The sequence below is a fragment of the Taudactylus pleione genome, unplaced genomic scaffold (genome assembly GCF_031769625.1).
Source record: "Taudactylus pleione unplaced genomic scaffold, aTauple2 ptg000987l, whole genome shotgun sequence".
Taxonomy (NCBI): Eukaryota; Metazoa; Chordata; class Amphibia; order Anura; family Myobatrachidae; genus Taudactylus; species Taudactylus pleione.
The window spans coordinates 2,650,833-2,676,611 of record NW_028285388.1 but is presented as its reverse complement, the minus strand read 5'-3'; the positions used below and the strand labels follow the sequence as shown (position 1 = coordinate 2,676,611).

Here is a 25,779-nt window from a genome sequence, read left to right as displayed (position 1 = left end):
TAGGTTAAATGATGTGGGACCTGTATTGATGTAAATTTGCTGTCTGAACTTGCAGACGGGAGCTACAAGTGTTTTCTTTTTTTAGAAAGTTGCATGTAGGGATGGGCATCAACCATCGATGGTTAACAAACATCGATGGATAACCATTGATGGCCGATGGTTTTGCCATTTATGCCGGAGATCCAATGATTCACTGCCATTGATGGTCACAGAGCCAAGCGATGGTCCCCTCCCGCCCCCCTCCATGTGCCAGGACACAGAGCTTATCTCTGTCCCCCGTCACGCCCCACCCCCACTCCCTGATTGGCCTGCTGCCCGGCTAGTAATAAAACAGGGATGACCATCGGTGTATGAAACCATCGATGCTTCACAGCCAATGATTTCATACCATCAATGTCAACCACCAATGGTCCTAACTATGGCGACCATCGATGGTTAATCTACCGATGGTGAAAAACAAAAAAGAAAGTAACAGCGCTGTGGACAACCCAAATTTACTAATTAGAAATATGTCATAATGGTGTAGATACCAATTGACCAGAGCTAATATATCAAAAAAATTTAAAATATATGTCGACAATGATTAATAATGATATATAAAAATAAAAATTATTTATAATAATGTATAAAAAGGATGATATGCATATGAAAGACAATTATGCCAAATAATATTAATAAAAATAAATATAACAATTTATTACATATGATCAATGAATACTTATAAAATAAATTAAAATAATAACACTGAAATGAAGAAAGGTGTTTTGTATGTAGGACACCACAAAGTATGGGAGATGTTCTTAATGAAACAAATAGTCCACATTCAACTATATTAACTCCATTCTGATCCACACAATGAAGTGGGAGTCACCAAAAAAATCGTGTCTAAATGCAAGTCAGAATGATGCCTAAATATATGGCTGGAGAAGTGCAGCATCCAGGTACATCAACAGGTGCAATAATGTAACAATTCCAGTGTTAAATGGTAACAGTTATTGAGCTCCGTATTTTTACTACGGGCTATTGGAATGGTTGTAAAAAACTTTTTGCGCTCACCGCTGCAGCAGTAGGAGATTAGTGTCACTTGGGACGGCCGGGAGCTCCCAATTTGGCCGGAGAGATTCTTTCTCGCTTGGTCCCCAGTAAGGCAGTGAAGTACGGGCAATCCCGTTTCCTAGAGTGGCAGTGTCCGCCTTCTCTCACTCAATCTCCAGCAAGTAGGCAATACACAGAGGGTCCGGTCTCCCGTGCAATGCGCTGTCCATCTAATCTCACCGCGTCCTCGCTGAAAAGCCAGTACTAATTTTCAGCACCTGTGACTATTACCTCTTTCTTTAATATACCGATGACCATCCTACTTGTATGTATGTGTGTATATATACGAGGTATGGCTATTAAATAACAAGACTGATGCTATAACTTATATTTAATTATATTCATACATTTTAACTCTGTTCCCCTTCTATGTACTCCCCTTCTGCATCCACACACCGCTGCATTCTTATTTTCCATTGGTCAGAGCCAGTATGTAGCTCATTATCTGTCAGCTGTCTCTATAGCTCCGTTGTTTTCTTCTTTACCTCAGTAACTGATGCATGACGGGTTCCCCTGAGTACAGATGTGACTTTAGGGAAAAGAAAGAAGTCACACGGTGCTAGGTCTGGCGAGTATGGAGGGTGTTCTAGCTCTGCAATATGTTTCTCTGCCAGTAACTGCATCACAGAGATAGAGATGTGTGAGCTGGTGCGTTGTCCTGATGGAGGACGGAACAATTTTCCATGACCCTGTCCTCTTTCTTCTGATTCTTCCCTACAAAGCTGCTAGAACATTATTGTAGTAATGTTGAGTCACTGTTGCGCCTTCTGGTATCCAGTCTTCCTAAATAACACCCTTTATATCAAAGAAAACAATTAACATGGCTTTGTATGTGGATTTGCTGTGACGCACTTTCTTAATTCCTGGTGATGATGGTGTTCTCCAGTGCATGGACTGGCGTTCTGTCCCAGGATCGTACTGGATGATCCAGGTTACATCACAGGTGATAACTTTATCTGAGAAATGCGAATCCGCTTGAATTAGTTCCAGAATGTCTGTACAAATTCGCTTTCGATTTTCTTTCTGCTCGGCAGTGAGGAGCCTGGAACCATCTTAGCACAAACTTTTGTCATGTTAAGATATTGATGCAAAACTTGCCTAACCGTTTCTCTGTCCGTGTTTACCATTACTTCTATCATTCGGATGCTGAGTGGACGGTCTATTTCATCAATTTTCTCAAACTTTTCCACATTTTCATTTGTTTGTGATGTGCAAGGCCTTCCGTCCCGTTCATCATCTTCAACTTCCTCAGCGCCATCACTAAATCTTTTGTGCCACTCAAACACACATGCACGTGACGTACAATTTGCAACGTAAGCCTCAGGTAGCATACGGAAAAATTTGGTGGGCGTTTTGTTCAGTTTAACTACAGATTGTAAGTTAAGACTTTGCTGTACTTTTGAATTAATCATTCTTACGACGCACAGGAAAAAAACACAACTTTTTCGAACGCTGCGACAGCAAACTATCTATGCGAGAGGGGTGAAACTTGCAAAACCATTTTGGGATAGTCCAAGGTCAGTGTTCCCTCTACTCCCTTTTTACTCACGCAGTATGGTTTACTTTTTACAAGTACAGTCTCGTTCTGTAATAGCCACACCTGGTATTGTGGCAGAATGAAGCGGGTGGCAGGCCAGGAGGCCTGTGACCACACCCGCTAGCAGCAGACAGGACTGAAGGCCCCCATACATCAGCAATTGATTGCAGCACTCGTGCAATTTGCAATCGATTGTGTATAAAAATCTTTCCCTTTTTCAGTCGATTGTGGCAATTCTGCAATCAATTGAAAAAGGGAAAGATTATTATACACAATCGATTGCAAATTGCACGATTGCTGCAATCAATCTCTGATGTATGGGGCATTGAGTATGAAGTTGTACGCAGACTACCTGCCCTTGATAGGGCTGGAGAAATGAGCTTGTGCACCGCATAGGGAGCCAGGTTGCTTCTTTTTTTTCTGTTGGATGATATTAAAATATAATTTTGTTTGTTTTAAACTTTTAACCCTTATAAGCTGTATGGTGACCCTTATTTGTGCACCCAAATACTGCACCACTGACCACTCTACTGATCAAAAAAATCCCCAGAATGTCACTCTATGGTGGCGAATGCAAGCATTTGAGACCTATGCAGAAATGTCAGCTCAATATGACCAATACCTTTTGAGATGTAGCCCCTCAAATGCCATGTCTTCCCTCTACTCACAAAACTAGCATGGCGGAATGCCATTTCTGTTAGCCTTAATATAAGGGCACAACTGTGCCCTTGTAACTGTCCTGGAGCAAGCATGTGTCCTGTATATATACTGATATTCGTTGTATTTTCAGGCCACTGTACTGCGAGTGTTGGGTAGGCTGCCATCTGTATAGTTAATAGACCCCATTAAGAATCAAGTGTATAAGTAGGATAACTGTTTAGTCTTAGGCAGATGAAAATATATATATATATATATATATATATATATATAATAATTTTCTGTTGGATATTGTGTATTAATTGTGCTAGCCTTGTGAATTGTGATTTTTTTTATTTTTACTGATTATATTGTTTTTCCTGTTTATTTATATACATATTAATATATAAAATATATATTTTTTTCTCTTTTTTTTTTTTCCTATTGTCTTTTTACCTGTTTATTTTGATGTATTGTAATAAATTTTTATATTGACTAGCGCCTGTTATATATATGTGTGTATGTATGTATATGTTTTGGTTGTGTGCCCTTGAAACTGCCCTAGAGCGAGCAGGTGTCCTGTTTATACGCTGATATTCGTTGTTTTTTCAGGCCACTGTGCTTCTAGTGTTGGGTTACATGGGCATCGCCATAGCGCTTGCAGCACAGAGAGTGATATACCTTTTTCTCCTTTAGAGGGGTATTCAATATGAAAGGTTAACTTCCCTGGCGAAGTTAACGTTTCGTATCGGAGTTTTTTTCTGCGTAAAGGTATGGTGCGCGCTCCCGCTTATCCCCGTATTCAATATCAAATTAACGAAAACGGGAAACTCCGAAGTTGGATTTGCGTAAAGTTACGAATTTTTCCTTAAAATAATTGTAAGACCCCCCCAAAAGTTGTAAAAACACGGGGGAACACTATGGGTACCCCTGTTTTAGCCTTTAATTGAAAGTCGGGGCTTTAAATAGCCGCAGCATGTGTTTTTTTCCCGACATTGAAGAAGTGATGCAGAAGAGCACTTAGGTTATTTTTTTAAGTGGTCCCATCAAATTTGGGGTACATGAAAATGGGTACTAGTATATTTTGGTGTCCCTAAAGTAATTTTTTAAAAATTCTGCATTTGTGCACCTGCCGCTATAATTCTATTCTAGAAAACACGTGCCGCATACTTGCAGAATAGTCCTGAACCTATTTCCCTATTGTTTAACAATTTTTTCCCTTTTTTTTTTTTTTTGCACCCCAATTTTTTTATTATTTTTTTGGGGTGTCCCTATTTTTTTTTAAAACTTTTTTTGACACAGCTCTTTTTTAAATGTCAATCTCAGGGGTGCAGGCTATTTTTTTTAAGCCTGCACCCCTAAACCCCAATTCTGCACTTTTTTTCGACACCTATTCAATGGTGAAAAGTTATCACCGTTTTTTATCAAAGACTTGTCAAAACTGCGATAAGTCTTTGAAATTGAATAGGGTGTAAAAGTAAAACAAGTGATATTAACGCAAAAAACACCCATATTGAATACCCCTCTGGTCACTGCTTACCCTGCACGCGAGGGATGAGAGCTCACTATGCTGTTGTTGTCCTTATGTGGGTAATGTACATCTGTATCATGTAATCTATGCAGAAATGATCAGACCACCACAAAGCAATGTACACTCTCTGTGGAACCTTCTTCGGGGTATTTATACTATAAGATGTGGTGCATTAATGAGCTGGCCTGGTCTTATCATCATGTGTTACATCTGCTGCTTCCTTTAGGGAACGTATCACTTTCACAGGTCTCTGAACAATAATTGGTTTATTCATTTTTCCTTTCCAGGGAATCGATGTACAGACATGGCCGCTCAGGGGAGGCAGCCGGCCACAACATGCCGGGGTTCAGCACAAAGAGCCCAGCCGAGGAACTCGCACACGACTGTGGAATCCGACAAGGACTCTGGATATTCAGGTACAGTCCATGTATAAGATATCGTAGTGCAGACACTGTAATCTCATTACATATTGTATTATAGCGCAGACTGTGTGACCTCATTACATATCGTATTATAGCGCAGACTGTGTGACCTCATTACATATCGTATTATAGCGCAGACTGTGTGACCTCATTACATATCGTATTATAGCGCAGACTGTGTGACCTCATTACATATCGTATTATAGCGCAGACTGTGTGACCTCATTACATATCGTATTATAGCGCAGACTGTGTGACCTCATTACATATCGTATTATAGCGCAGACTGTGTGACCTCATTACATATTGTATTATAGCGCAGACTGTGTGACCTCATTACATATTGTATTATAGCGCAGACTGTGTGACCTCATTACATATTGTATTATAGGGCAGACTGTGACCACATTACATTTCGTATTGTATTATAGCGCAGCCTGTGTGACCTCATTATGTGGTGTATTGTAGAGAAGGATGTGTGACCGCATTACATTTCGTATTGTAGCGCAGCCTGTGTGACCTCATTATGTGGTATATTGTAGAGAAGGCTGTGTGACCTAATTATGTGGTATATTGTAGCGCAGCCTGTGTGACCTCATTATGTGGTATATTGTAGAGAAGGCTGTGTGACCTCATTATGTGGTATATTGTAGCGCAGCCTGTGTGACCTCATTATGTGGTATACTGTAGAGAAGGATGTGTGACCTTATGTGGTATATTGTAGAGAAGGATGTGTGACCTTATTATGTGGTATATTGTAGAGAAGGATGTGTGACCTTATTATGTGGTATATTGTAGCGCAGCCAGTGTGACCTCATTATGTGGTATATTGTAGAGAAGGCTGTGTGACCTTATTATGTGGTATATTGCAGAGAAGGCTGTGTGACCTTATTATGTGGTATATTGCAGAGAAGGCTGTGTGACCTTATTATGTGGTATATTGTAGAGAAGGATGTGTGACCTTATTATGTGGTATATTGCAGAGAAGGCTGTGTGACCTTATTATGTGGTATATTTCAGAGAAGGCTGTGTGACCTTATTATGTGGTATATTGCAGAGAAGGCTGTGTGACCTTATTATGTGGTATATTGTAGAGAAGGCTGTGTGACCTTATTATGTGGTATATTGTAGAGAAGGCTGTGTGACCTCATTATGTGGTATATTGTAGAGAAGGCTGTGTGACCTTATTATGTGGTATATTGTAGAGAAGGCTGTGTGACCTCATTATGTGGTGTATTGTAGAGAAGGATGTGTGACCTTATTATGTGGTATATTGTAGAGAAGGCTGTGTGACCTTATTATGTGGTATATTGTAGAGAAGGCTGTGTGACCTTATTATGTGGTATATTGTAGAGAAGGCTGTGTGACCTTATTATGTGGTATATTGTAGAGAAGGATGTGTGACCTTATTATGTGGTATATTGTAGAGAAGGATGTGTGACCTCATTATGTGGTATACTGTAGAGAAGGCTGTGTGACCTCATTATGTGGTATATTGTAGAGAAGGATGTGTGACCTTATTATGTGGTATATTGCAGAGAAGGATGTGTGACCTTATTATGTGGTATATTGTAGAGAAGGCAGTGTGACCTCATTATGTGGTATATTGTAGAGAAGGCTGTGTGACCTTATTATGTGGTATATTGCAGAGAAGGCTGTGTGACCTTATTATGTGGTATATTGCAGAGAAGGCTGTGTGACCTTATTATGTGGTATATTGTAGAGAAGGCTGTGTGACCTTATTATGTGGTATATTGTAGAGAAGGCTGTGTGACCTTATTATGTGGTATATTGTAGAGAAGGCTGTGTGACCTCATTATGTGGTATATTGCAGAGAAGGCTGTGTGACCTTATTATGTGGTATATTGCAGAGAAGGCTGTGTGACCTTATTATGTGGTATATTGTAGAGAAGGCTGTGTGACCTTATTATGTGGTATATTGTAGAGAAGGCTGTGTGACCTTATTATGTGGTATATTGTAGAGAAGGATGTGTGACCTTATTATGTGGTATATTGCAGAGAACGCTGTGTGACCTCATTATGTGGTGTATTGTAGAGAAGGATGTGTGACCTTATTATATGGTATATTGTAGAGAAGGATGTGTGACCTTATTATGTGGTGTATTGTAGAGAAGGCTGTGTGACCTTATTATGTTGTATATTGTAGCGCAGCCTGTGTGACCTCATTATGTGGTATATTGTAGAGAAGGCTGTGTGACCTCATTATGTGGTGTATTGTAGAGAAGGCTGTGTGACCTTATTATGTTGTATATTGTAGCGCAGCCTGTGTGACCTCATTATGTGGTATACTGTAGAGAAGGCTGTGACCTCATTATGTGGTGTATTGTAGAGAAGGCTGTGTGACCTTATTATGTGGTATATTGTAGCGCAGCCTGTGTGACCGTATTATGTGGTATATTGTAGAGAAGGATGTGTGACCTTATTATGTGGTATATTGTAGAGAAGGCTGTGTGACCTTATTATGTGGTATATTGTAGAGAAGGATGTGTGACCTCATTATGTGGTGTATTGTAGAGAAGGCTGTGTGACCTCATTATGTGGTGTATTGTAGAGAAGGATGTGTGACCTTATTATGTGGTATATTGTAGAGAAGGATGTGTGACCTCATTATGTGGTATATTGTAGAGAAGGCTGTGTGACCTTATTATGTGGTATATTGTAGAGAAGGCTGTGTGACCTTATTATGTGGTATATTGTAGAGAAGGCTGTGACCTTATTATGTGGTATATTGTAGAGAAGGCTGTGTGACCTTATTATGTGGTATATTGTAGAGAAGGCTGTGTGACCTTATTATGTGGTGTATTGTAGAGAAGGCTGTGTGACCTTATTATGTGGTATATTGTAGAGAAGGATGTGTGACCTTATTATGTGGTATATTGTAGAGAAGGCTGTGTGACCTTATTATGTGGTATATTGTAGCGCAGCCTGTGTGACCTCATTATGTGGTATATTGTAGAGAAGGCTGTGTGACCTTATTATGTGGTATATTGTAGCGCAGCCTGTGTGACCTCATTATGTGGTATATTGTAGAGAAGGATGTGTGACCTTATTATGTGGTATATTGTAGAGAAGGATGTGTGACCTCATTATGTGGTGTATTGTAGAGAAGGATGTGTGACCTCATTATGTGGTATATTGTAGAGAAGGCTGTGTTACCGCACTATGGGCCGTATTCAATTAGAAGCAAAAAGCCCGTTGCCGGACCTTTTGCCGTCATCGCTGGTTTAGGGTGCGAAAAAGTATCACGCTCGTCCCCGCTTATCCCCGTATTCAATTCCAAGTCGGCGAAAACGGAACCCAGCGAAAATGAAATCCAGTGAAAAGTTCTGTCAGTTTTGGGGAAATCAGCCTGACACCACCCAGAAGATGTACTGACATGGGAGATCACTATGGATACCCCCAAATAGCCCTGCTAAAGGTATTTGGGGTTTTTAAATGGTCTCAATAGGCGATATTTAGCATCTTCCAGCAAGTGGTGAGGAATAGCATTTTGCTACTTTTTGGGGGGAAAATAGGTATTCCCATCAAATTTGGGGTAAATGAAAATGGGTGCAAGCATGTTATAAAGTTGCTAAAGTCAAGGATTAAAAAACGCCAAAAACGCACTTTCTGCAAACACCTGTAACAAGAATACACCTCCCCCATACTTGCACCCTCCAAACCCCCCCCCCCAAAAGGCTATTTCGCTAGTTTTTGAATGTGTACCCCCACTGTGATTTTTTTCGCCTATGTTTGCTTGTTTGGGGTGTCCTTTGTGGGGTTTTTTTGCATTCTTTGACGGTTAGCGTCAGGGGAGGTGTCCAAAGGGTGCAGGGTGGTTCCTGAAACATTGTACCCCAAAACCCCAATTCTGCACTTTTTTCCGCCGGGTATTAATAGGCGCCGGTGAGAAGATGCTACAATATAATACGGGGATTTATTATTATTATTACCAGTTATTTATATAGCGCACACATATTCCGCAGCGCTGTACATAAGTTGAAACCGGCGAAAGTGACATCATCGGCGAAAAAGTATCACCAAAACGGACTTTTCACTTCTAATTGAATACAGCCCTAAGTGGCCTATTGTAGTGCAGACTGTGTAACTTACACAGATACCATTAATGTACAGATGTGTCCTCTTGCATCCTTGCCGATCGCGCTACAAACGTGCGCGCGCATCGTGCCATGCGATTACCCGCAGCGGCATACGGTATGGCGCACACTGTGAGATATATTACAACCTCCGGTCAGGTGGGGACGAACTTCAAAATTGGAAGGAATGATACAATTTGCATTGCTACACAAATTATTTATTAATTGTGGCTGAATGTCTTCTAACCATATGGAATAAAATATTTTGGCATATAGATTGTTTTGTGTAAGTCTAGTAATATCCCCTACCTTTCAAGGGAATCGGTATGTAATACCGCCGGATCTATTCCCGGCGGACCAAATACCGACGCCAGAAGCCCAAACAATGAAGAGCCCGACTAGGGCTGGTAAGTACCCTAACCACCCCCTAACCTTCCCTTGGTGCCTAACCCTAACCTCACCCCCCACCCCTTTCCCGCACCCTAAACCCAACCCACCAAGGGGGGTGCCTAACCCTAACTTACCCCCCAGTGGTGCCTAACCCTAACCCCCCCTTTCCCTAGCCTAACCCTCTCCAGGGGCTTAACCGTAAGTCCCCCCGGGAGTGCCTAAACTTAACCCTGCCCCCCCCCCTCCCAGTGGCTAACAACTAGAAAGCCCCGGCTTACCTTCGTTCAGGATGTCGGGATTTCAGCATGGGGCTAAAGATAGGTGTCTAAATCCCCAAGCCCATCTTTAGTCCCTGGTTGAGCTTCCAGCATCGGGATTCCGAAGGGCGGCATTCCGGGCAGCGGTATGTTAACCGCATCCCCCATCAAGGGTGAAGCTAGTCTTTCTGTCACCCAGGGCAAAGACTCATTGTGACACCCCCCCCAGTAGATAGTAGTCACGCCTTACCTATATAACCACCATATACTACAGACAGCATCAGTGACTCCCTCATACTACAGACAGCATCAGTGACTCCCTCATACTACAGACAGCATCAGTGTCCCCATATACTTCACACATCAGTGTCCCCATATACTTCACACATCAGTGTCCCCCATATACTTCACACATCAGTGACCCCCATATACTTCACACATCAGTGACCCCCATATACTTCACACATCAGTGACCCCCATATACTACACTCATCAGTGACCCCCATATACTACACACATCATTGACCCCCATATACTACACACAACATCATTGACCCCCATATACTACACACAACATCATTGACCCCCATATACTACACACAACATCATTGACCCCCATATACTACACACAACATCATTGACCCCCATATACTACACACAACATCATTGACCCCCATATACTACACACAACATCATTGACCCCCATATACTACACACAACATCATTGACCCCCATATACTACACACAACATCATTGACCCCCATATACTACACACAACATCAGTGACCCCCATATACTACACACAACATCAGTGATTCCCATATACTACACACATCAGTGATTCCCATATACTGCACACATCAGTGATTCCCATATACTGCACACATCAGTGACCCCCCATATACTTCACACATCAGTGACCCCCCCATATACTTCACACATCAGTGACCCCCCATATACTACACACATCAGTGACCCCCCCATATACTACACACATCAGTGACCCCCCCCCATATACTACACACATCAGTGACCCCCCATATACTACACACATCAGTGACCCCCATATACTACACACACATCATTGACCCCCATATACTACACACACATCATTGACCCCCATATACTACACACAACATCAGTGACCCCCATATACTACACACAACATCAGTGACCCCCATATACTACACACATCATCAGTGGTTCCCATATACTACACACAACATCAGTGATTCCCATATACTACACACATCAGTGATTCCCATATACTGCACACATCAGTGATTCCCATATACTGCACACATCAGTGACCCCCCATATACTTCACACATCAGTGACCCCCCCATATACTTCACACATCAGTGACCCCCCATATACTACACACATCAGTGACCCCCCCCATATACTACACACATCAGTGACCCCCCATATACTACACACATCAGTGACCCCCATATACTACACACACATCATTGACCCCCATATACTACACACACATCATTGACCCCCATATACTACACACAACATCAGTGACCCCCATATACTACACACAACATCATTGACCCCCATATACTACACACAACATCATTGACCCCCATATACTACACACAACATCATTGACCCCCATATACTACACACAACATCAGTGACCCCCATATACTACACACAACATCAGTGACCCCCATATACTACACACAACATCAGTGACCCCCCCATATGCTACACACATCAGTGACCCCCCCCATATACTACACACATCAGTGACCCCCCCCATATACTACACACATCAGTGACCCCCCCATATACTACACACATCAGTGACCCCCCCCCCCATATACTACACACATCAGTGACCCCCCCATATACTACACACATCAGTGACCCCCCCCATATACTACACACATCAGTGACCCCCCCCCCATATACTACACACATCAGTGACCCCCCCCATATACTACACACATCAGTGACCCCCCCCCATATACTACACACATCAGTGACCCCCCCCATATACTACACACATCAGTGACCCCCCCCATATACTACACACATCAGTGACCCCCCCCATATACTACACACCACATCAGTGACCCCCATATACTACACACAACATCAGTGATTCCCATATACTACACATATCAGTGACAGCCGTATAGGGCAGGCAGCATCAGTGACCGCCGTAAACTACATGCATTAATGGCAGCCATATAATACAGACAGCATTAGTGTCCGTCATATACTACAAATATATGACACCACTTTGTGGTGGGAGAAGTTTGCGCTGCTTGGCTCTGGTTCTCTGTGCCCAAGGAGGCGGAGGAGGGGTGCTCCTGGTGCTCAGCGGTCTCATTATATCACTTTTGACTGTTTCATTCCTGGTGCCGGCCGCCCAAGATCTGTGCCCCCCATCAGCCTTTTCTATCTGGATGTTTACAGACCGCTGATGGAACTGCATCAACCCAGCCCCCACCCATGTGTACCGTCCTTCCCTCCCACCAAGCATAAGTCCCCGGGACCGCCACTGCTGCTGCTGATTCCCCATCTGCTGGTTGGAGAGTGAGCCGCTCTGAGCAACAGACACATCGCCGCCACTGAGCTCTACCTGCTTAGCATATCCGGGGAAACTTCTGTTTCTCTCTCATCCACTAGGGGACACTGGAGGTGCTTACGCTGGGGTATAGAGGCGTGGATAACTGGAGCCGGCACTTTAAATAATTTAGAAGTGTGAAGCTCCTCCCCCTCTATGCCCTATCAGCCCTCTGTTTAGAAAATGTGCCTCTAGGAGCTGGTCACATTATGCTGTGCTCCAGCAAGACACTTCTTTATTTTTTATTTTATACATCTTTTACATTCCTATAGGTAACCTTCGCCACCTATCTAAAAGGTACCTGGCGCCCTGGTGTTTTAGAACATCAGGAAGGAGTGCGCAGGGCTCATTCCAAAAGAGCTCCTGACAGCTCCTCATCGCCGCAACAGAGTCTTCACACACAAGAAGAGAAGACTCTGCTGACCTGCCGAGAGAGACCTTCGGGGACACGCAGTGAGTAACATGCTGCGCATCCCCCGGCTCCTGCCCCGCTGCCAACAGCACTAACACAGCATGTCTGCGCTGTGCTGGTGTGTACATAGCGCAGTTTAACAAGCGCTACACGTGGCTCCTGTCCCGCTGTAGGCGCTACACTGCGCTGTGTTAGGGAAGCTGCATGTACACAGCGCTACACGCGGCTCCCCTCTCCCCGCTGATACACGTGGTGTAGTGCGGAGGGGGAGGTAATGGCCACATAGCAGCCATAATTGGAGCCCTTAGGGCATGAAGAAGGGGGCGGAGCCTAATCAGCGCGGGCTCTCTCTCTTCTATACGCGGCAAGCGGCTGTGTTAAACAGCGTGGCTGCCATTTTTTAACTAATACACTGCATCTCTCCCTTATTCAGGAAGTGAGCAGCAGAGCTACAGGGGCTGGATTCTCTTGCTCCCCAACTTGGCTACAGTGTGCAGATACAAATTAGGTACAGAAGGCTCTGGTACAGAGGCTGTGCATAATACATTGGGGGTGCAGGGAATCTGATCTGTGGGAAGGGAGTGGGGTGTATCTCCTCCTCTGTGTCCCAAGCCAGCCTTCTGTTTTCGTTATTTCTGTTTATACTCTGTCCCTCTGTGTGTGGTGACTGTGTGTATCCATGTCAAACAGAACAAAAGCTGCTCAAAAGATGTTTGTCTGTTCTAGGTGTAACAACAAACTATCTAATGGGGGGCATCCACTAGACGATTTTATTCCTGTCCAACCTCTTAACGATTTTCCCTTGAAGTTTCCCTTGAAATATGATCTTCCACTCTGAACAATTTGCAAAAGATTTGCAAAAGATATGCAAACGATTTGCAAAAGATCTAACAATAAACTATGTTGTTTTAATCTGTGATTGAGAGCTTTCAGCTATAGTGGGCAGATAGTGGTTCATCGTTTGATCGTTCAGTGTGAACGATGTGTAAACGATGTGTAAACGATTTGTAAGCAATCAAGTGAAATTGACCTGCATGTTCAGTCGATGGAGGAGACGATCAAACGACCAGCGGGAGCGCGCATCGTACATCGTTAGAAACAATTACTGCACGATTTGCAAACGATGTTCAAACGATGTTTGAACGATTATCGAACGATTTTATCATTATCGTTCAATCGTTCAACTTTATCGTCTAGTGGATACCCCCCTTAAGCCTCATGCCACTGGGTCCACGTTATGTGATGCTTGTATAGCAATTCATCCACCTATGGCTATTACTGCCTCACCTGCGCCTACATGGGCCGCTGACATGGTAGGAGTAATGACGGATTTAACGTCTGAGTTGGCAGAGGCACGTAAGTCTCAGCCTCCCTGGGTTGCTGGGCTAACCAAGTCTCTAGACACCCTGATACAGGTAATGGGTACAGCTGTGTCCACACCCTCCACTTCCTTACAAGGACTGACAAAGGGGAATTGGAGGAAGCGTTAGAGGACGAGACCCCTCTAGAGTTAGAGTCCACCTCTCCTGGGGTGGAATCTCTAATTTTGGCGGTCAGAAAAATCCTTAACTTACCTGAGAATGTAATTACTGCATCCCAGGAGTGTGAATTATTTCGTGAACAACCAAAGAGCTAAGCGGTTTTTCCGTTCTCACTGCATCTTCAACAGCAACTATCAGTGGTCTGGAAACAACCGAATAAACTGTTCCAAATTCCACGCCGATTTCAGTCTAGCTACCCTTTTCCATCATCCATGAGGGAAAAGTGGGAAACGCCCCCTCCAGTAGATGCGTCTGTCTCCCGTCTCTCTAAGAAAACAGCACTCCCAGTACCGTGCGCTATAGTACTAAAGGATCCTTCGGATTCGTAAATTGGAGACAACGCTAAGATCTATTTATACCGCAACGGGTGCTCAACTTAGGCCCACCCTTGTTATTGCTTGGGGGAACACATCCGTGAGTCTGCAGTTTACCTGGGAGAAACGTTAAAAGATATCAGTCAGCTTAGTGCTCGCATATCTGCTTCTGCTATTTCGGGCCGCAGAGCCCTCTGGTTACGTGCCTGGCATGCGGACGCAGAATCCAAACATGCGGTGGAGGGTTTACCATTCAATGGCGACATGCTGTTTGGCCCGGAATTAGACAAATGGATATCCCAGGTCACGGGGGGTAAGTCTTCCTTTCTCCCGTCAACTGCACCGGCTCCCAGAAGATCTTACACTGGACCTTCGTTTCATTCCTTTCGTGCGCCAAATTCCTTTCGTGGTAGAGCCAGAGGTGCTCCCTCACAAGCAAGAGGCGGCAGAGGTAGAGGTCGCCCACACACGGTTGCACGTAGAAAGGAGCCTAAACCAACTGAGAAACAGGTGGCATGACTGTCTTCCGTCCCACCTGGGACCACCTACAGTGGGAGCCCGCCTGCAAGGATTTCAACAGGTTTGGAACCAGACCTCTCCAGAACCGTGGATCCGCAGACTAATTTCCCTGGGGTACCGATTAGACTTTGAGGTCCCCCCTCCAGCTCGGTTCTTCACTACAAGTCTGCCAATATCTGCAGACAAGGCCATGGTTCTACAGGAGGCTATCCAGTCTCTAGTAATATCATCTGTGCTATTTCCGGTTCCAGAACATCAACGAGGTATGGGGTTTTACTCAAATCTATTTGTAGTACCCAAACAGGATGGATCGGTGAGGCCCATCTTGAACCTCAAGTCATTGAACCTGTATCTGAAGATGTATCTGTTCAAAATGGAGTCTCTGCAGTCCGTTATTCCGAGCTTGGAACCAGGAGAGTTCCTATTATCCATGGATATCAAGGATGCCTATCTCCATGTTCCCATCTGGGAACCACACGAAGTCTTTCTGCGTTTCGCCATATTGAAAGATCATTATCAGTTTCGGGCATTGCCTCGGCTCCCCGTATCTTCACCAGACTCATGTCAGTCTTGATTGCTCTCCTTCGGTCATCGGGAGTGAACATAGTCTCTTATTTGGACGACCTGTTACTCAAAGCGTAATCGGTATCTCTTCTAACAAGTCATGCCTTACTGACATATCAGACTCTAATCCAACACGGTTGGATAATCAACTTCAAGAAATCAAATCTCAGTCCCTCCCAGAAGCTCCTGCTTCTGGGCATGATCTTAGATACGGCATCACAGAGGATCTTTCTTCCAATAGACAAAGCCTGGGATATCCGGTTGTTAGTTCGGCTGGTACTCAGACCAAGGAAGGTCTATACTTCTTTGTCTGCGTCTCCTGGGGAAGATGGTAGCTGCTTCCGAGGCACTACAGTTCGGCCGGTTCCACTCAAGGGTGTTTCAGCTGGACCCACTATCACAGGGCTCTGGGTCTCATCTGCTTCTACATCGACAGATCTGTCTGAGCCCAGCTACCAGAGTGGCCCTTCTCTGATGCACACAATCCAACAATCTTATAGCGGGCCGAAGATTCGGAGTGTGGGACTGGACCATCGTAACAACGGATGCCAGCCTTCGAGGATGGGGAGCAGTAGTCCTCGATTATCACTTTCAGGGTCGATGGTCCCCTCTAGAACAAAAGTGGCCAATAAATGTGTTGGAACTCAGAGCAATTACAATGCTCTAATAGAAGCAACAGGGTTTCTAAGGACTCGTCCGGTAAGAGTTCAGTCCGACAATGCGATGGCCGTCGCGTACATCAACCGCCAAGGAGGGACTCTGAGTCGCATGGCCATGCGAGAAGTAATTCAGATACTCCGGTGGGCCGAGAGCCAGTCAGCAATCCTGTCGGCGGTATTCATCCCTGGTGTGGACAACTGGGAAGCGGATTACCTAAGCCGCCAGGATATCCATCCTGGGGAATGGAAGCTTCATCCAGACGTATTCAACGCGCTGATACGTCGATGGGGATGTCCTCAGGTGGACCTCATGGCATCACTATTGAATCGTCAGCTCCCGGTATATGTGTCAAGAACTCGAGATCCGCAGGCAGAGGCAGTGGATGCTCTGACAGTTCTGTGGATCTACAACTTCGTTTACCTTTTTTCTCCGATTCCATTTCTTCCTCGACTGCTAAAAAGGATAAAACACGAGTCAGTTTCTGTCATTCTCGTGGCTCCGAACTGGCCTCGCAGAAGTTGGTTCTCGGACCTTCGGTGCCTATTGGCAGACGATCCATGGCTCTTTCCTCTGCGCCCGGATCTGATACAGCAGGGTCTTTTCATACACTCCAACCTAGCGCAACTGCGTTTAACGGGGTGGCTCTTGAACCCGATATCCTAAGACGCAGAGGAATCCCAGACTCTGTTATTCCCACCATGCTACGCGCCAGGAAACCATTTTCGGCTGCGCATTATCATCGCATCTGGCGTTCTCATGGTGTTCCAGTCGGGATCTTCCCTCTAGGACTTTTCGGTTGTCCCGGTTTCTGTTTTTTCTTCAGACGGGTCTGGATTCTGGCCTTCGTCTTGGAACTTTAAAGATGCAGGTTTCTGCCCTTTCCATTTTCTTTCAACGGAAATTGACCCTCATTCCTGAGGTGCAGACGTTTCTTCAGGGGGTCTTGCGTGTGCAGCCTCCTTTTGTACCTCCGATAGCGCCCTGGGACTTCAACTTGGTGTTTCTGTTTCTTCAGTCGTCCATGTTTGAACCTTTGGAAGAGGTTGATATTAAGTACTTGTCTTGGAAGACGGTCCTCCTCCTGGCTCTAGCATTGGCTCGTAGAGTTTCAGAATTGAGTGCTCTGTCCTATAAGCCACCTTACCTTGTGTTTCATGCTGATAGGGCGGAACTCCGGACGGTAGCCGCCTTCCTTCCCAAGGTAGTGTCGGCTTTTCATATTATTCAGCCTATTGTGGTACCGTCTTTGGTGGAGGATTCTGGTGGTTCTTCTACCTTGGATGTGGTTTGAGCTCTCCGCATCTATGTTGACAGGACTGCTTCCCTCCGTAAGTCTGAGTCGCTTTTTGTCCTCTATGATGCGGTTCGGAGGGGTTGGCCAGCGTCTAAGCAGACTTTGGCACGTTGGATTCGGCTGACTATTCAGCAGGCTTATGTTAGTGCCGACCGCCGGCCTCCTTCATCCATTTCGGCTCATTCCACACGTTCTGTGGGTGCGTCATGGGCGGCCGGTAGGGGAGCCACTACGTCACAGTTGTGCTGTGCAGCCACTTGGTCTTCAGTTCACACGTTTGTCAAGTTTTACAAATTTGATACGTTGGCTATTTCGGCATCCCATTTTGGCCACCTAGTTCTGCAGGTGCCGCAGAACGCTCCCATCCGTGGGGAAAACTTTGGGACGTCCCCAGCGTAAGCACCTCCAGTGTCCCCTAGTGGATGAAAGAGAAAATGGGATTTTGGTAGCTACCGGTAAATCCTTTTCTCTGATTCCACAGGGGACACTGGACGCCCACCTCATCGCTCTTAGCCTGCCTGTTCGGTTTGTTCCATATGTTGTATGTTTTGATTATTCTGTGTTCTTCTCTCCGTTTCACTCCACTTGTTCTCCATCTCCTCTCGGTCTTCATTTTCTAAACTGAGGGCTGATGGGGCATAGAGGGGGAGGAGCTTCACACTTCTAAATAATTTAAAGTGCCGGCTCCAGCTATCCACGCCTCTATACCCCAGCGTAAGCACCTCCAGTGTCCCCTGTGGAATCGGAGAAAAGGATTTACCGGTAGTTACCAAAATCCCATTATCTGAAACTTACTCAGGAAACTTTACTGGAAACATCAGACCATGCAGAGAGGAGCAGATATCAGGAGTGCCAGGGGTGCTGTCCCTTGTCAATGAATAAAAGTAATACTCACTAACGACGGATAGGCACTACTAACATATATTTTTGCGTTCACATCGGGCAGAGAAAAACAAAATGAATCCCTCTCAGAGTGGAGGGACTGAACATCCCTCTCACAAAACAGATTCTTTAGCACAGCACTTATTTTCAGTAATCACAATGTCTCATCAGGCATCTGATCTGTTCCCCTGGCAATGAGAGACTGACTACAGACTGACACACCCTTTATCAGCCTCTCTCACAGGTGGTATTCAAGGTTGCTAATCAGCTTCTGTCTGCCAGACAGAAGCTAAAAACCTGGGGCATAAGTAGTTCCCGGTGTCTTGGTCATGCGAGGTAGACTCTGGCACAAAGCCTGAGAGGATGGTGCCCACACGGAGTTTGCACACAGCCATCTCCTCTCTTAAAACACCCGTGTACATAAATATACAGGTTTCAAGATATAACACAAGCGGCACTCTGAATATTTATGAAGACATTTTTGGCTTGTATTCCAGATAGATAAAATCACACAATCCTGTATAACCTAGCTTTTTGCTTTGTTCAGGTCAACATATTGGGGTTTTTTGCGGGCTCTACTCCTCTGGGCAAGCCATCCATGGTGCCATCTGGCCTATGGCTATCTGGAATCATTGTGGGGGGCGCCCATGATTCACAGATCGCAGCTGCGATGACACATGCAGGTCCATTACGAAAATATGCTAATGACTGCATTCGCAAAGCTATTATAGAGACGCCCAAGGCCAACATAGAGACACCCACTACCGCTTTCGCACATCCGTAATACTTTGCAATCCTGTGTATATACATCTGGAACATCCAGTAACATCGGCCCCTCACGCATGATTACAACAGGTATGTCTTTACACAGAAATTGCTAACATCGTTGCACGCAGTCAGTACTACCGTGGCAGTGGCTAATTTATGCACGCCCCTGTAACTGTGTTCAAACATACTGACACGCCAACGTTTCGCTGACCACCCCCTCCCCCCGTCAACATCCCCCAAACGCTCACTTCCTGTCAATCACATGCAGACAATCTGCCGTCTGCGCGCGTAATCGCAATAGCGATCCGTAATTATTCAGGCCCCTTGTTCACTTGGTTCTGATAGCTAATCATTCAGTTGAGGGGAGTGTGTCCAACTTTCCTTCTACACTGACATTTTATAATTGTCCAGCTAGTTGGGAAATATCAGACGATTTGGTTTTTCCAGCTGGTTGGCGCGACTTCATTCGGACATCTTTTTTTTAGCATTTGGGAGCAAAGGGCAAATTGTTGGCTCCCATACACTAATAGATTATCGTTCCAACCAGCTAACTATTTGGCTGGAACTATATCGTTCTGGTGTATAGGAAAAATTAGTGCCAGGTTTATGCGCTGCCTTTCACCTCTTAATCCGATACTACCGTGCCAACACGCTGCTTCCGCCTTTTAAAAAGGAAATCCATTCTGCACATGTCGATAACGGATTTCCTCTGGCTCCCCAGGCAGTGATGTCTCACACCCTAGCATGCCAAGTGAATGGCATTCTGGAGCGAATGCGCCAGGGACAAAAGTGCGAGGAGAGACACTTAGGACCTGATTTAGACCCGGACGCTAAGCCGCGTTCGCTCACTGCGGGCAATTGTTGCTCGTCTACGTATGCGTCAATATGCGCATGTGCAAGTCACTCACTGCACTTGGGAATCGCGCACTCGTAGTACACAGACTGGACGCTACTTTGAGTGACAGCGCCATTTGTGGGTGGTAACAGGGGAAGGTGCTTGTGAACGGGGGAGCGGTGCTGCGAACGCAGGCGTGTCTGGACGTCAGAACAGCGTTTAATGGGCGTCCATGATTTAGCATGGAAGCGTCATTGTATACGTCACCTGGTTAGATTTCAGCCTGCAGTGATCGCAGTGCTTGCGGCGAGGTAGGGTCTACCTCAAGCGCTGCATGCAGCTCCGATGGCTCTCGATGTTACTGATTAATCACACACTTCCTGGAGATGACGTGTGCTAAGAAAGAAAAGTGGACGTCTTTATACCGGCGTGCGTTCACTCTGCCGTCGCTCTGTAAGACATAGGGGCCGTCCTTATGCCTGGCCGTGCAATCGCAAAATTTGCATACTCTGCCCATGACGGCAGCGAAAGTGCGCTGCTTTGCGTCAGGGTCTGAATCGCCCCCTTAGTTCTCCTCGGAGCACCATTTGGCCGATCTCTGCAAGTGCAGAGATCATCCGCAGCATGGGGGGGGAACTGATCATCTGTCCCCACTGACACATGCTCTGCTGCGCTTTGCATATGCTGGAAACGGTAATGCCCCATGAGGATGGGGGCATAATACCCCCGAGGGGTTAATTGCTCATTAAGGTCATTTGGCACTGGAGCTTGTAGGAGAGGAGGGTGTATAATAGTAAAATTGATTATAGCAGTCACTCAGAAATGGTGGGAGATAATGTTACAGTGGGGGGTAAGGGAGGTGTAAGATATTCCCTAGGCACATTTTTTTTTTTTCCCCTTTTTACTTAATTTTTAAAAATATATTTTTAACCTGATTACATATTTTTTTATAAGACATTTTAAAGGGCATTTGTTAAATAAAATTTCAAGAATAAAGTGGTTAAAGGAATGTAAGCACAGAAGTTCCAAAATGGTCTGCGACGCAAATTCTTCATCAGGTAAAGACACAAAACAAGTTTTTTGTTTACTTTCTGTTTCTTTTTATACTGCCCATTTGTCAGCTGCATTTACATGGTATTAGTGAGAGATCTGACTGACCTAGGAGTTTGTGTGAGTGTTTGTATACATACATATTTGGGTTATTCCATGTGACTCATGTTACATTTCATGTTAAGTTTTAGAAATTTAAATGCACCACACACAAAAATGAATTCAACATTTTAAAAATAATAATTGTGTCCTATATTTCTACTTCAGGGTCCATAGGGGGTCCACAGGGTTGACCTTGGGGGTTATAGCTGGAACAGGATCCATGGGCACCACACAGTTAAGCTTTTAGCTCCCAGGATGCACTTGGGTCCTCCTCTATACCCCGCCCCCGAGCCACAGGCACCCCAGTGTAAGCTGGTGCCCGGCCGGAGTCGGTCACCGCGCAGGGGGGCTGCAGGAGCAGCCCCCAGAAGCTTTTTTATTTATTTATTTATTTTAGTTTCTTTTACTACAGACGGCAGCGAAGGGCTGTCTGTACAGACGCCCACGCTGCCGCTCTGATCCCCGACTGGCGCCGCGACGCCAGTACTGATCTGGGGATCGCGGCGGGAGGGCAGAGTCCGTACTAGCCGGACTCTGTCTACCTCCCAGGACTGCTGCCGGAGTCGCCGGGGATGCAGGTGAGCCGCGCGTCGCTGGCTAGCGGCGGCGCGCGGAATGCCTTAAATGCAGTCCTTTAGCCTCCGGTCCTGGGGGCAGACCGGAGGCTGCTGGCAGTGGCGGCGGGCCCCCCCCATAACCCATGGGACCACTAGACCACCAGGGATAAAGGGGCAAGCGGGAAGCCAGCATCCCTGGGGTTATGGCCAGCCAGGGGAGGAAGCCTTCCCTGTTCAGCGGCTCCTCCCCTCAGCTCAGCGCGCCTTTCAGCACGCAGTCTGGCGTCGCTGAGCTGCAGACTCTTCGGCCACTCCTCCTCTGAGGTCTCCAGCGGCCATTTTCTCACAGTGGCAGCGCAGATCTCTCAGGGAGCATGCGGACCGGTCCCCCTGTGTACCTCTCCCCTGATTAAGGACAGTGTACACAGCACTATAGCCCTCCCAGACACTGAATCTGGGCAGGTTGATTGTAGTGTAAAGGTGCAGTGAGTATTACTTCTGCATGGTATGTGACTTTTGCTAGTGCTGCCTGTCTGTGCTTATTTACCGCTTACTGTCAGCTTATACCTATCCCTTTACTTCTCCTACAAGCCCTACAGGTGTGCGGGGGAGGGGCGTTTCTACTGACCTCACTTATATAGATCACGTATTTGTGAGGTCCGTCACATACAGTTGTGTGCTACTCAGTGCCATATTGTGGGCTGTTGTTCAGCACACCGGTGAGTGCGTTTTACTTCTACCCTGGTGCCAGATATATAATATATTCTGTCATGTCAGACGAGGAGGTTGAGCGCTCAGTGGCTCCGATGTTGGCCTCCTGCGGACGCTGTTCTGCAGGAGTGGATAGGGAGGATTTGTCACAGGAGGGTCTGTGTAGTCGGTGCCAGGTGGCTCCTGGCCCATCCAGACCTTCTCTGACGCAGGAACCACCGTGGGCGATGTTTTCTCAAGTGCTGGTGTCTATTGCGGACCGTCTATCGGTCCCGACTGCTCTCCCTACTAGGGCGTTACCCCAGCTGACCATCCCCCATTCCCCGGGTGTCCCGCAGTTATTGCGGAGTCCTCCTGGGTCTCAGTCGGTGGGTCCCTATGCAGGGTTGCCTATGCATATACAGGCTTCCCCTGTGCCGCAGCAGCCTGTGGTACCTTTTCAGGCCCCTATGGTGACTCCTCCACCCTGGGTGGATGTGCTCTCCAACTCAATACAAAATTTGGCGGCCGCTTCCTCGGTTTTTCAGTCAATGTTGCAGACTGACATGCCTCCGAGGGTTTCAAAACACTCACTCATGGCACGGGCTGCTCAGGTATCGGACTCAGAGGGTTCCTCAGATGATGGGGAGGTCCCTGATGACACTGACTCGGACGCCTCGGTCCAGGAAATGGATACCAAGTCGTCCATTAATGTGCGAGCACTGGTTAGGGCGGTGCGAGCTATTCTTCTTCTAGAGGATGAGGCACCGGTTCCTAAGTCGAAGTTTCCTAGTTTCAAAAAAACTAGGGTGGCTTCTGCGGTGTTTCCCCTGTCGGATCAGTTGACAGATCATATGGCGGTAGCTTGGCAGGCGCCCAGTAAGAGATTCCTTCCTCAGAAGCGGTTGGCTTCTAATTATCCCTTCCCTGAGGCACATTGTAAAAAATGGGAAACTCCACCGGCGGTGGATTCCCATGTCACCCGTTTAACTCGGGGCGCTACTTTACCATTACCGTCGATATCCTGGCTGAAGGATCCCACGGACAGGAAAGTTGAGACTTGTTTAAAGTCTATTTACTCCCTCTACGGGGCGGTGGCCCGACCGTCCATGGCCATCTCCTGGGTGGCCAAGGCCATTGAGGGGTGGGCCAATGCATTGGAAGATACCTTCTCGGATGACGCTCCGGATGTCCAGCGGGCGTTGTTGGGACAGATGAGGGACGCTGCTTCTTACATTGGAGAAGCTTCTTTAGATGCTAGTCTGCTGACTTCGCGGGTATCGGCTGCAGCGGTGTCTGCCCGCCGATCCTTATGGTTGCGGTCCTGGAGAGCGGACTCTGATTCAAAGAAGGGCCTGGAGGCCTTACCTTTCAATGGGGAATTACTATTTGGTCCGGACTTGGACAAAATTGTGGATACCCTGGCTAAATCCAAGTCAGCCTTCCTCCCTTCGGCGGCACTGCCTGCTAAGGTTCGGAGTTCGGCTTTTCGTTCCTTTCGGGTTCAGGGGAAGGCGAAAGGTCAGTCCTTCCCGAGACAATCTGCGAGTAAGACTGCCTCTAAGCCCAAGAAGCAAGCCTGGAGTGCACGGCGCCCTTCTTCCAAGCAGGAAGATAAACCTGCGGCCTGATGGGACGGGCCTCCCTCTGGGGGACCTCAGAGTGGGAGGCCGACTTCTTCTATTTGCCCAGTGCTGGCACAATACCACCACGGATGCCTGGGTTCGAGAAGTGGTCTCCCACTGTCTTTTCGGCACAGACCACCCCACCAGTTTTTCTGCATGAGTCCTTCTCAGGACAAGACCAAGGCGTTACGGATTCAGGAGGCTATAGAGTCCTTGCTGAAAGCAGGGGTCATTGTTCCCGTTCCTCAATCACAACGAGGGACGGGGTATTATTCGTCTCTGTTTCTTGTGCAGAAACCCAATGGTTCTCATCGCCCTATCCTCAACTTGAAGTCTCTGAACAAATTCCTCAGGGTTCCCAAGTTCAGGATGGAGACGTTACGTTCCATCATTCTGGCGATGGAACCGGGGGATTACATGGTGTCCCTGGATATCCAGGACGCCTACTTCCATGTTCCGATAGCACCTTCGCACCAGCGGTATCTGAGGTTCGCTATCCTTCAACACCACTATCAGTTCCGGGCGCTACCCTTTGGTCTCTCCACGGCGCCGAGGGTGTTCACGAAGATTATGGCGGTCATGGCCGCACATCTTCGGAACCAGAATGTACGGCTGCTGCCGTATCTGGACGACCTCCTGTTGCTGGCGAGCTCCCCGGAGGTACTGCTTCAACATCTCCACCTGACGATCGCTTGCCTGCAAGCACACGGGTGGTTGATAAATTGGAAAAAGTCCTCCCTGATTCCATCACAGCGGATGGTTCATTTGGGAGCCCTGCTGGATTCGCGTCAGCAAAGGATCTTCCTGACTCCGGAGAAGGTCGCCTCCCTACAGCTGCGGATACGCAGTTGCCTGAGCCGTTGCCGCCTGTCGGTCCATTCGGCTATGAGAGTTCTGGGGTCCATGGTGTCGACATTCGACATGGTGGAATTTGCCCAGTTCCATTCCCGGCCCCTGCAGGGGCTGATTCTATCGGAATGGAACGGGTTACCTCACCGGATCCGCTCTCAGGTGCTGGTGTTGTCTCCGGACGTTCGGCAATCTTTGGCTTGGTGGCTTCAGACAGCTCATCTGGTCGAGGGGCGCCCCTTTTGGATCCCGGACTGGGTCCTGCTCACGACGGATGCCAGTCTCCTGGGTTGGGGGGCAGTGACCGGCTCATTGTCTCTCCAGGGTCGTTGGTCTGCGGAAGAAACTCTTCTTCCCATCAACATCCTGGAACTGAGGGCTGTATACAGGGCCCTGCAGTCGTCCGGCCCCGCTCTTCACGGAAGGGCGGTACAGGTGCAGTCCGACAACGCCACCACGGTGGCGTATATCAACCACCAAGGAGGAACTCGCAGTCGGGCAGCGATGTCGGAGGTGTCTCGCATCCTGACTTGGGCGGAGGGTCACATTCCAGCGATCTCGGCGG

At 46.7% G+C, this 25,779-nt stretch overlaps 1 protein-coding gene across 1 annotated transcript in view; it reads left to right on the top strand.

The window, feature by feature from the left end:
* CIPC (CLOCK interacting pacemaker) overlaps positions 1-25,779 on the top strand; it is a 65,046-nt gene that overhangs the window by 17,639 nt on the left and 21,628 nt on the right. Inside the window, exon 2 of the mRNA XM_088460830.1 lies at positions 5,087-5,215. Within this exon, the coding sequence (XP_088316956.1) occupies positions 5,104-5,215 (112 nt within the window). The 5' untranslated portion in view covers positions 5,087-5,103. The remainder of the gene's footprint in view (positions 1-5,086; positions 5,216-25,779) is intronic.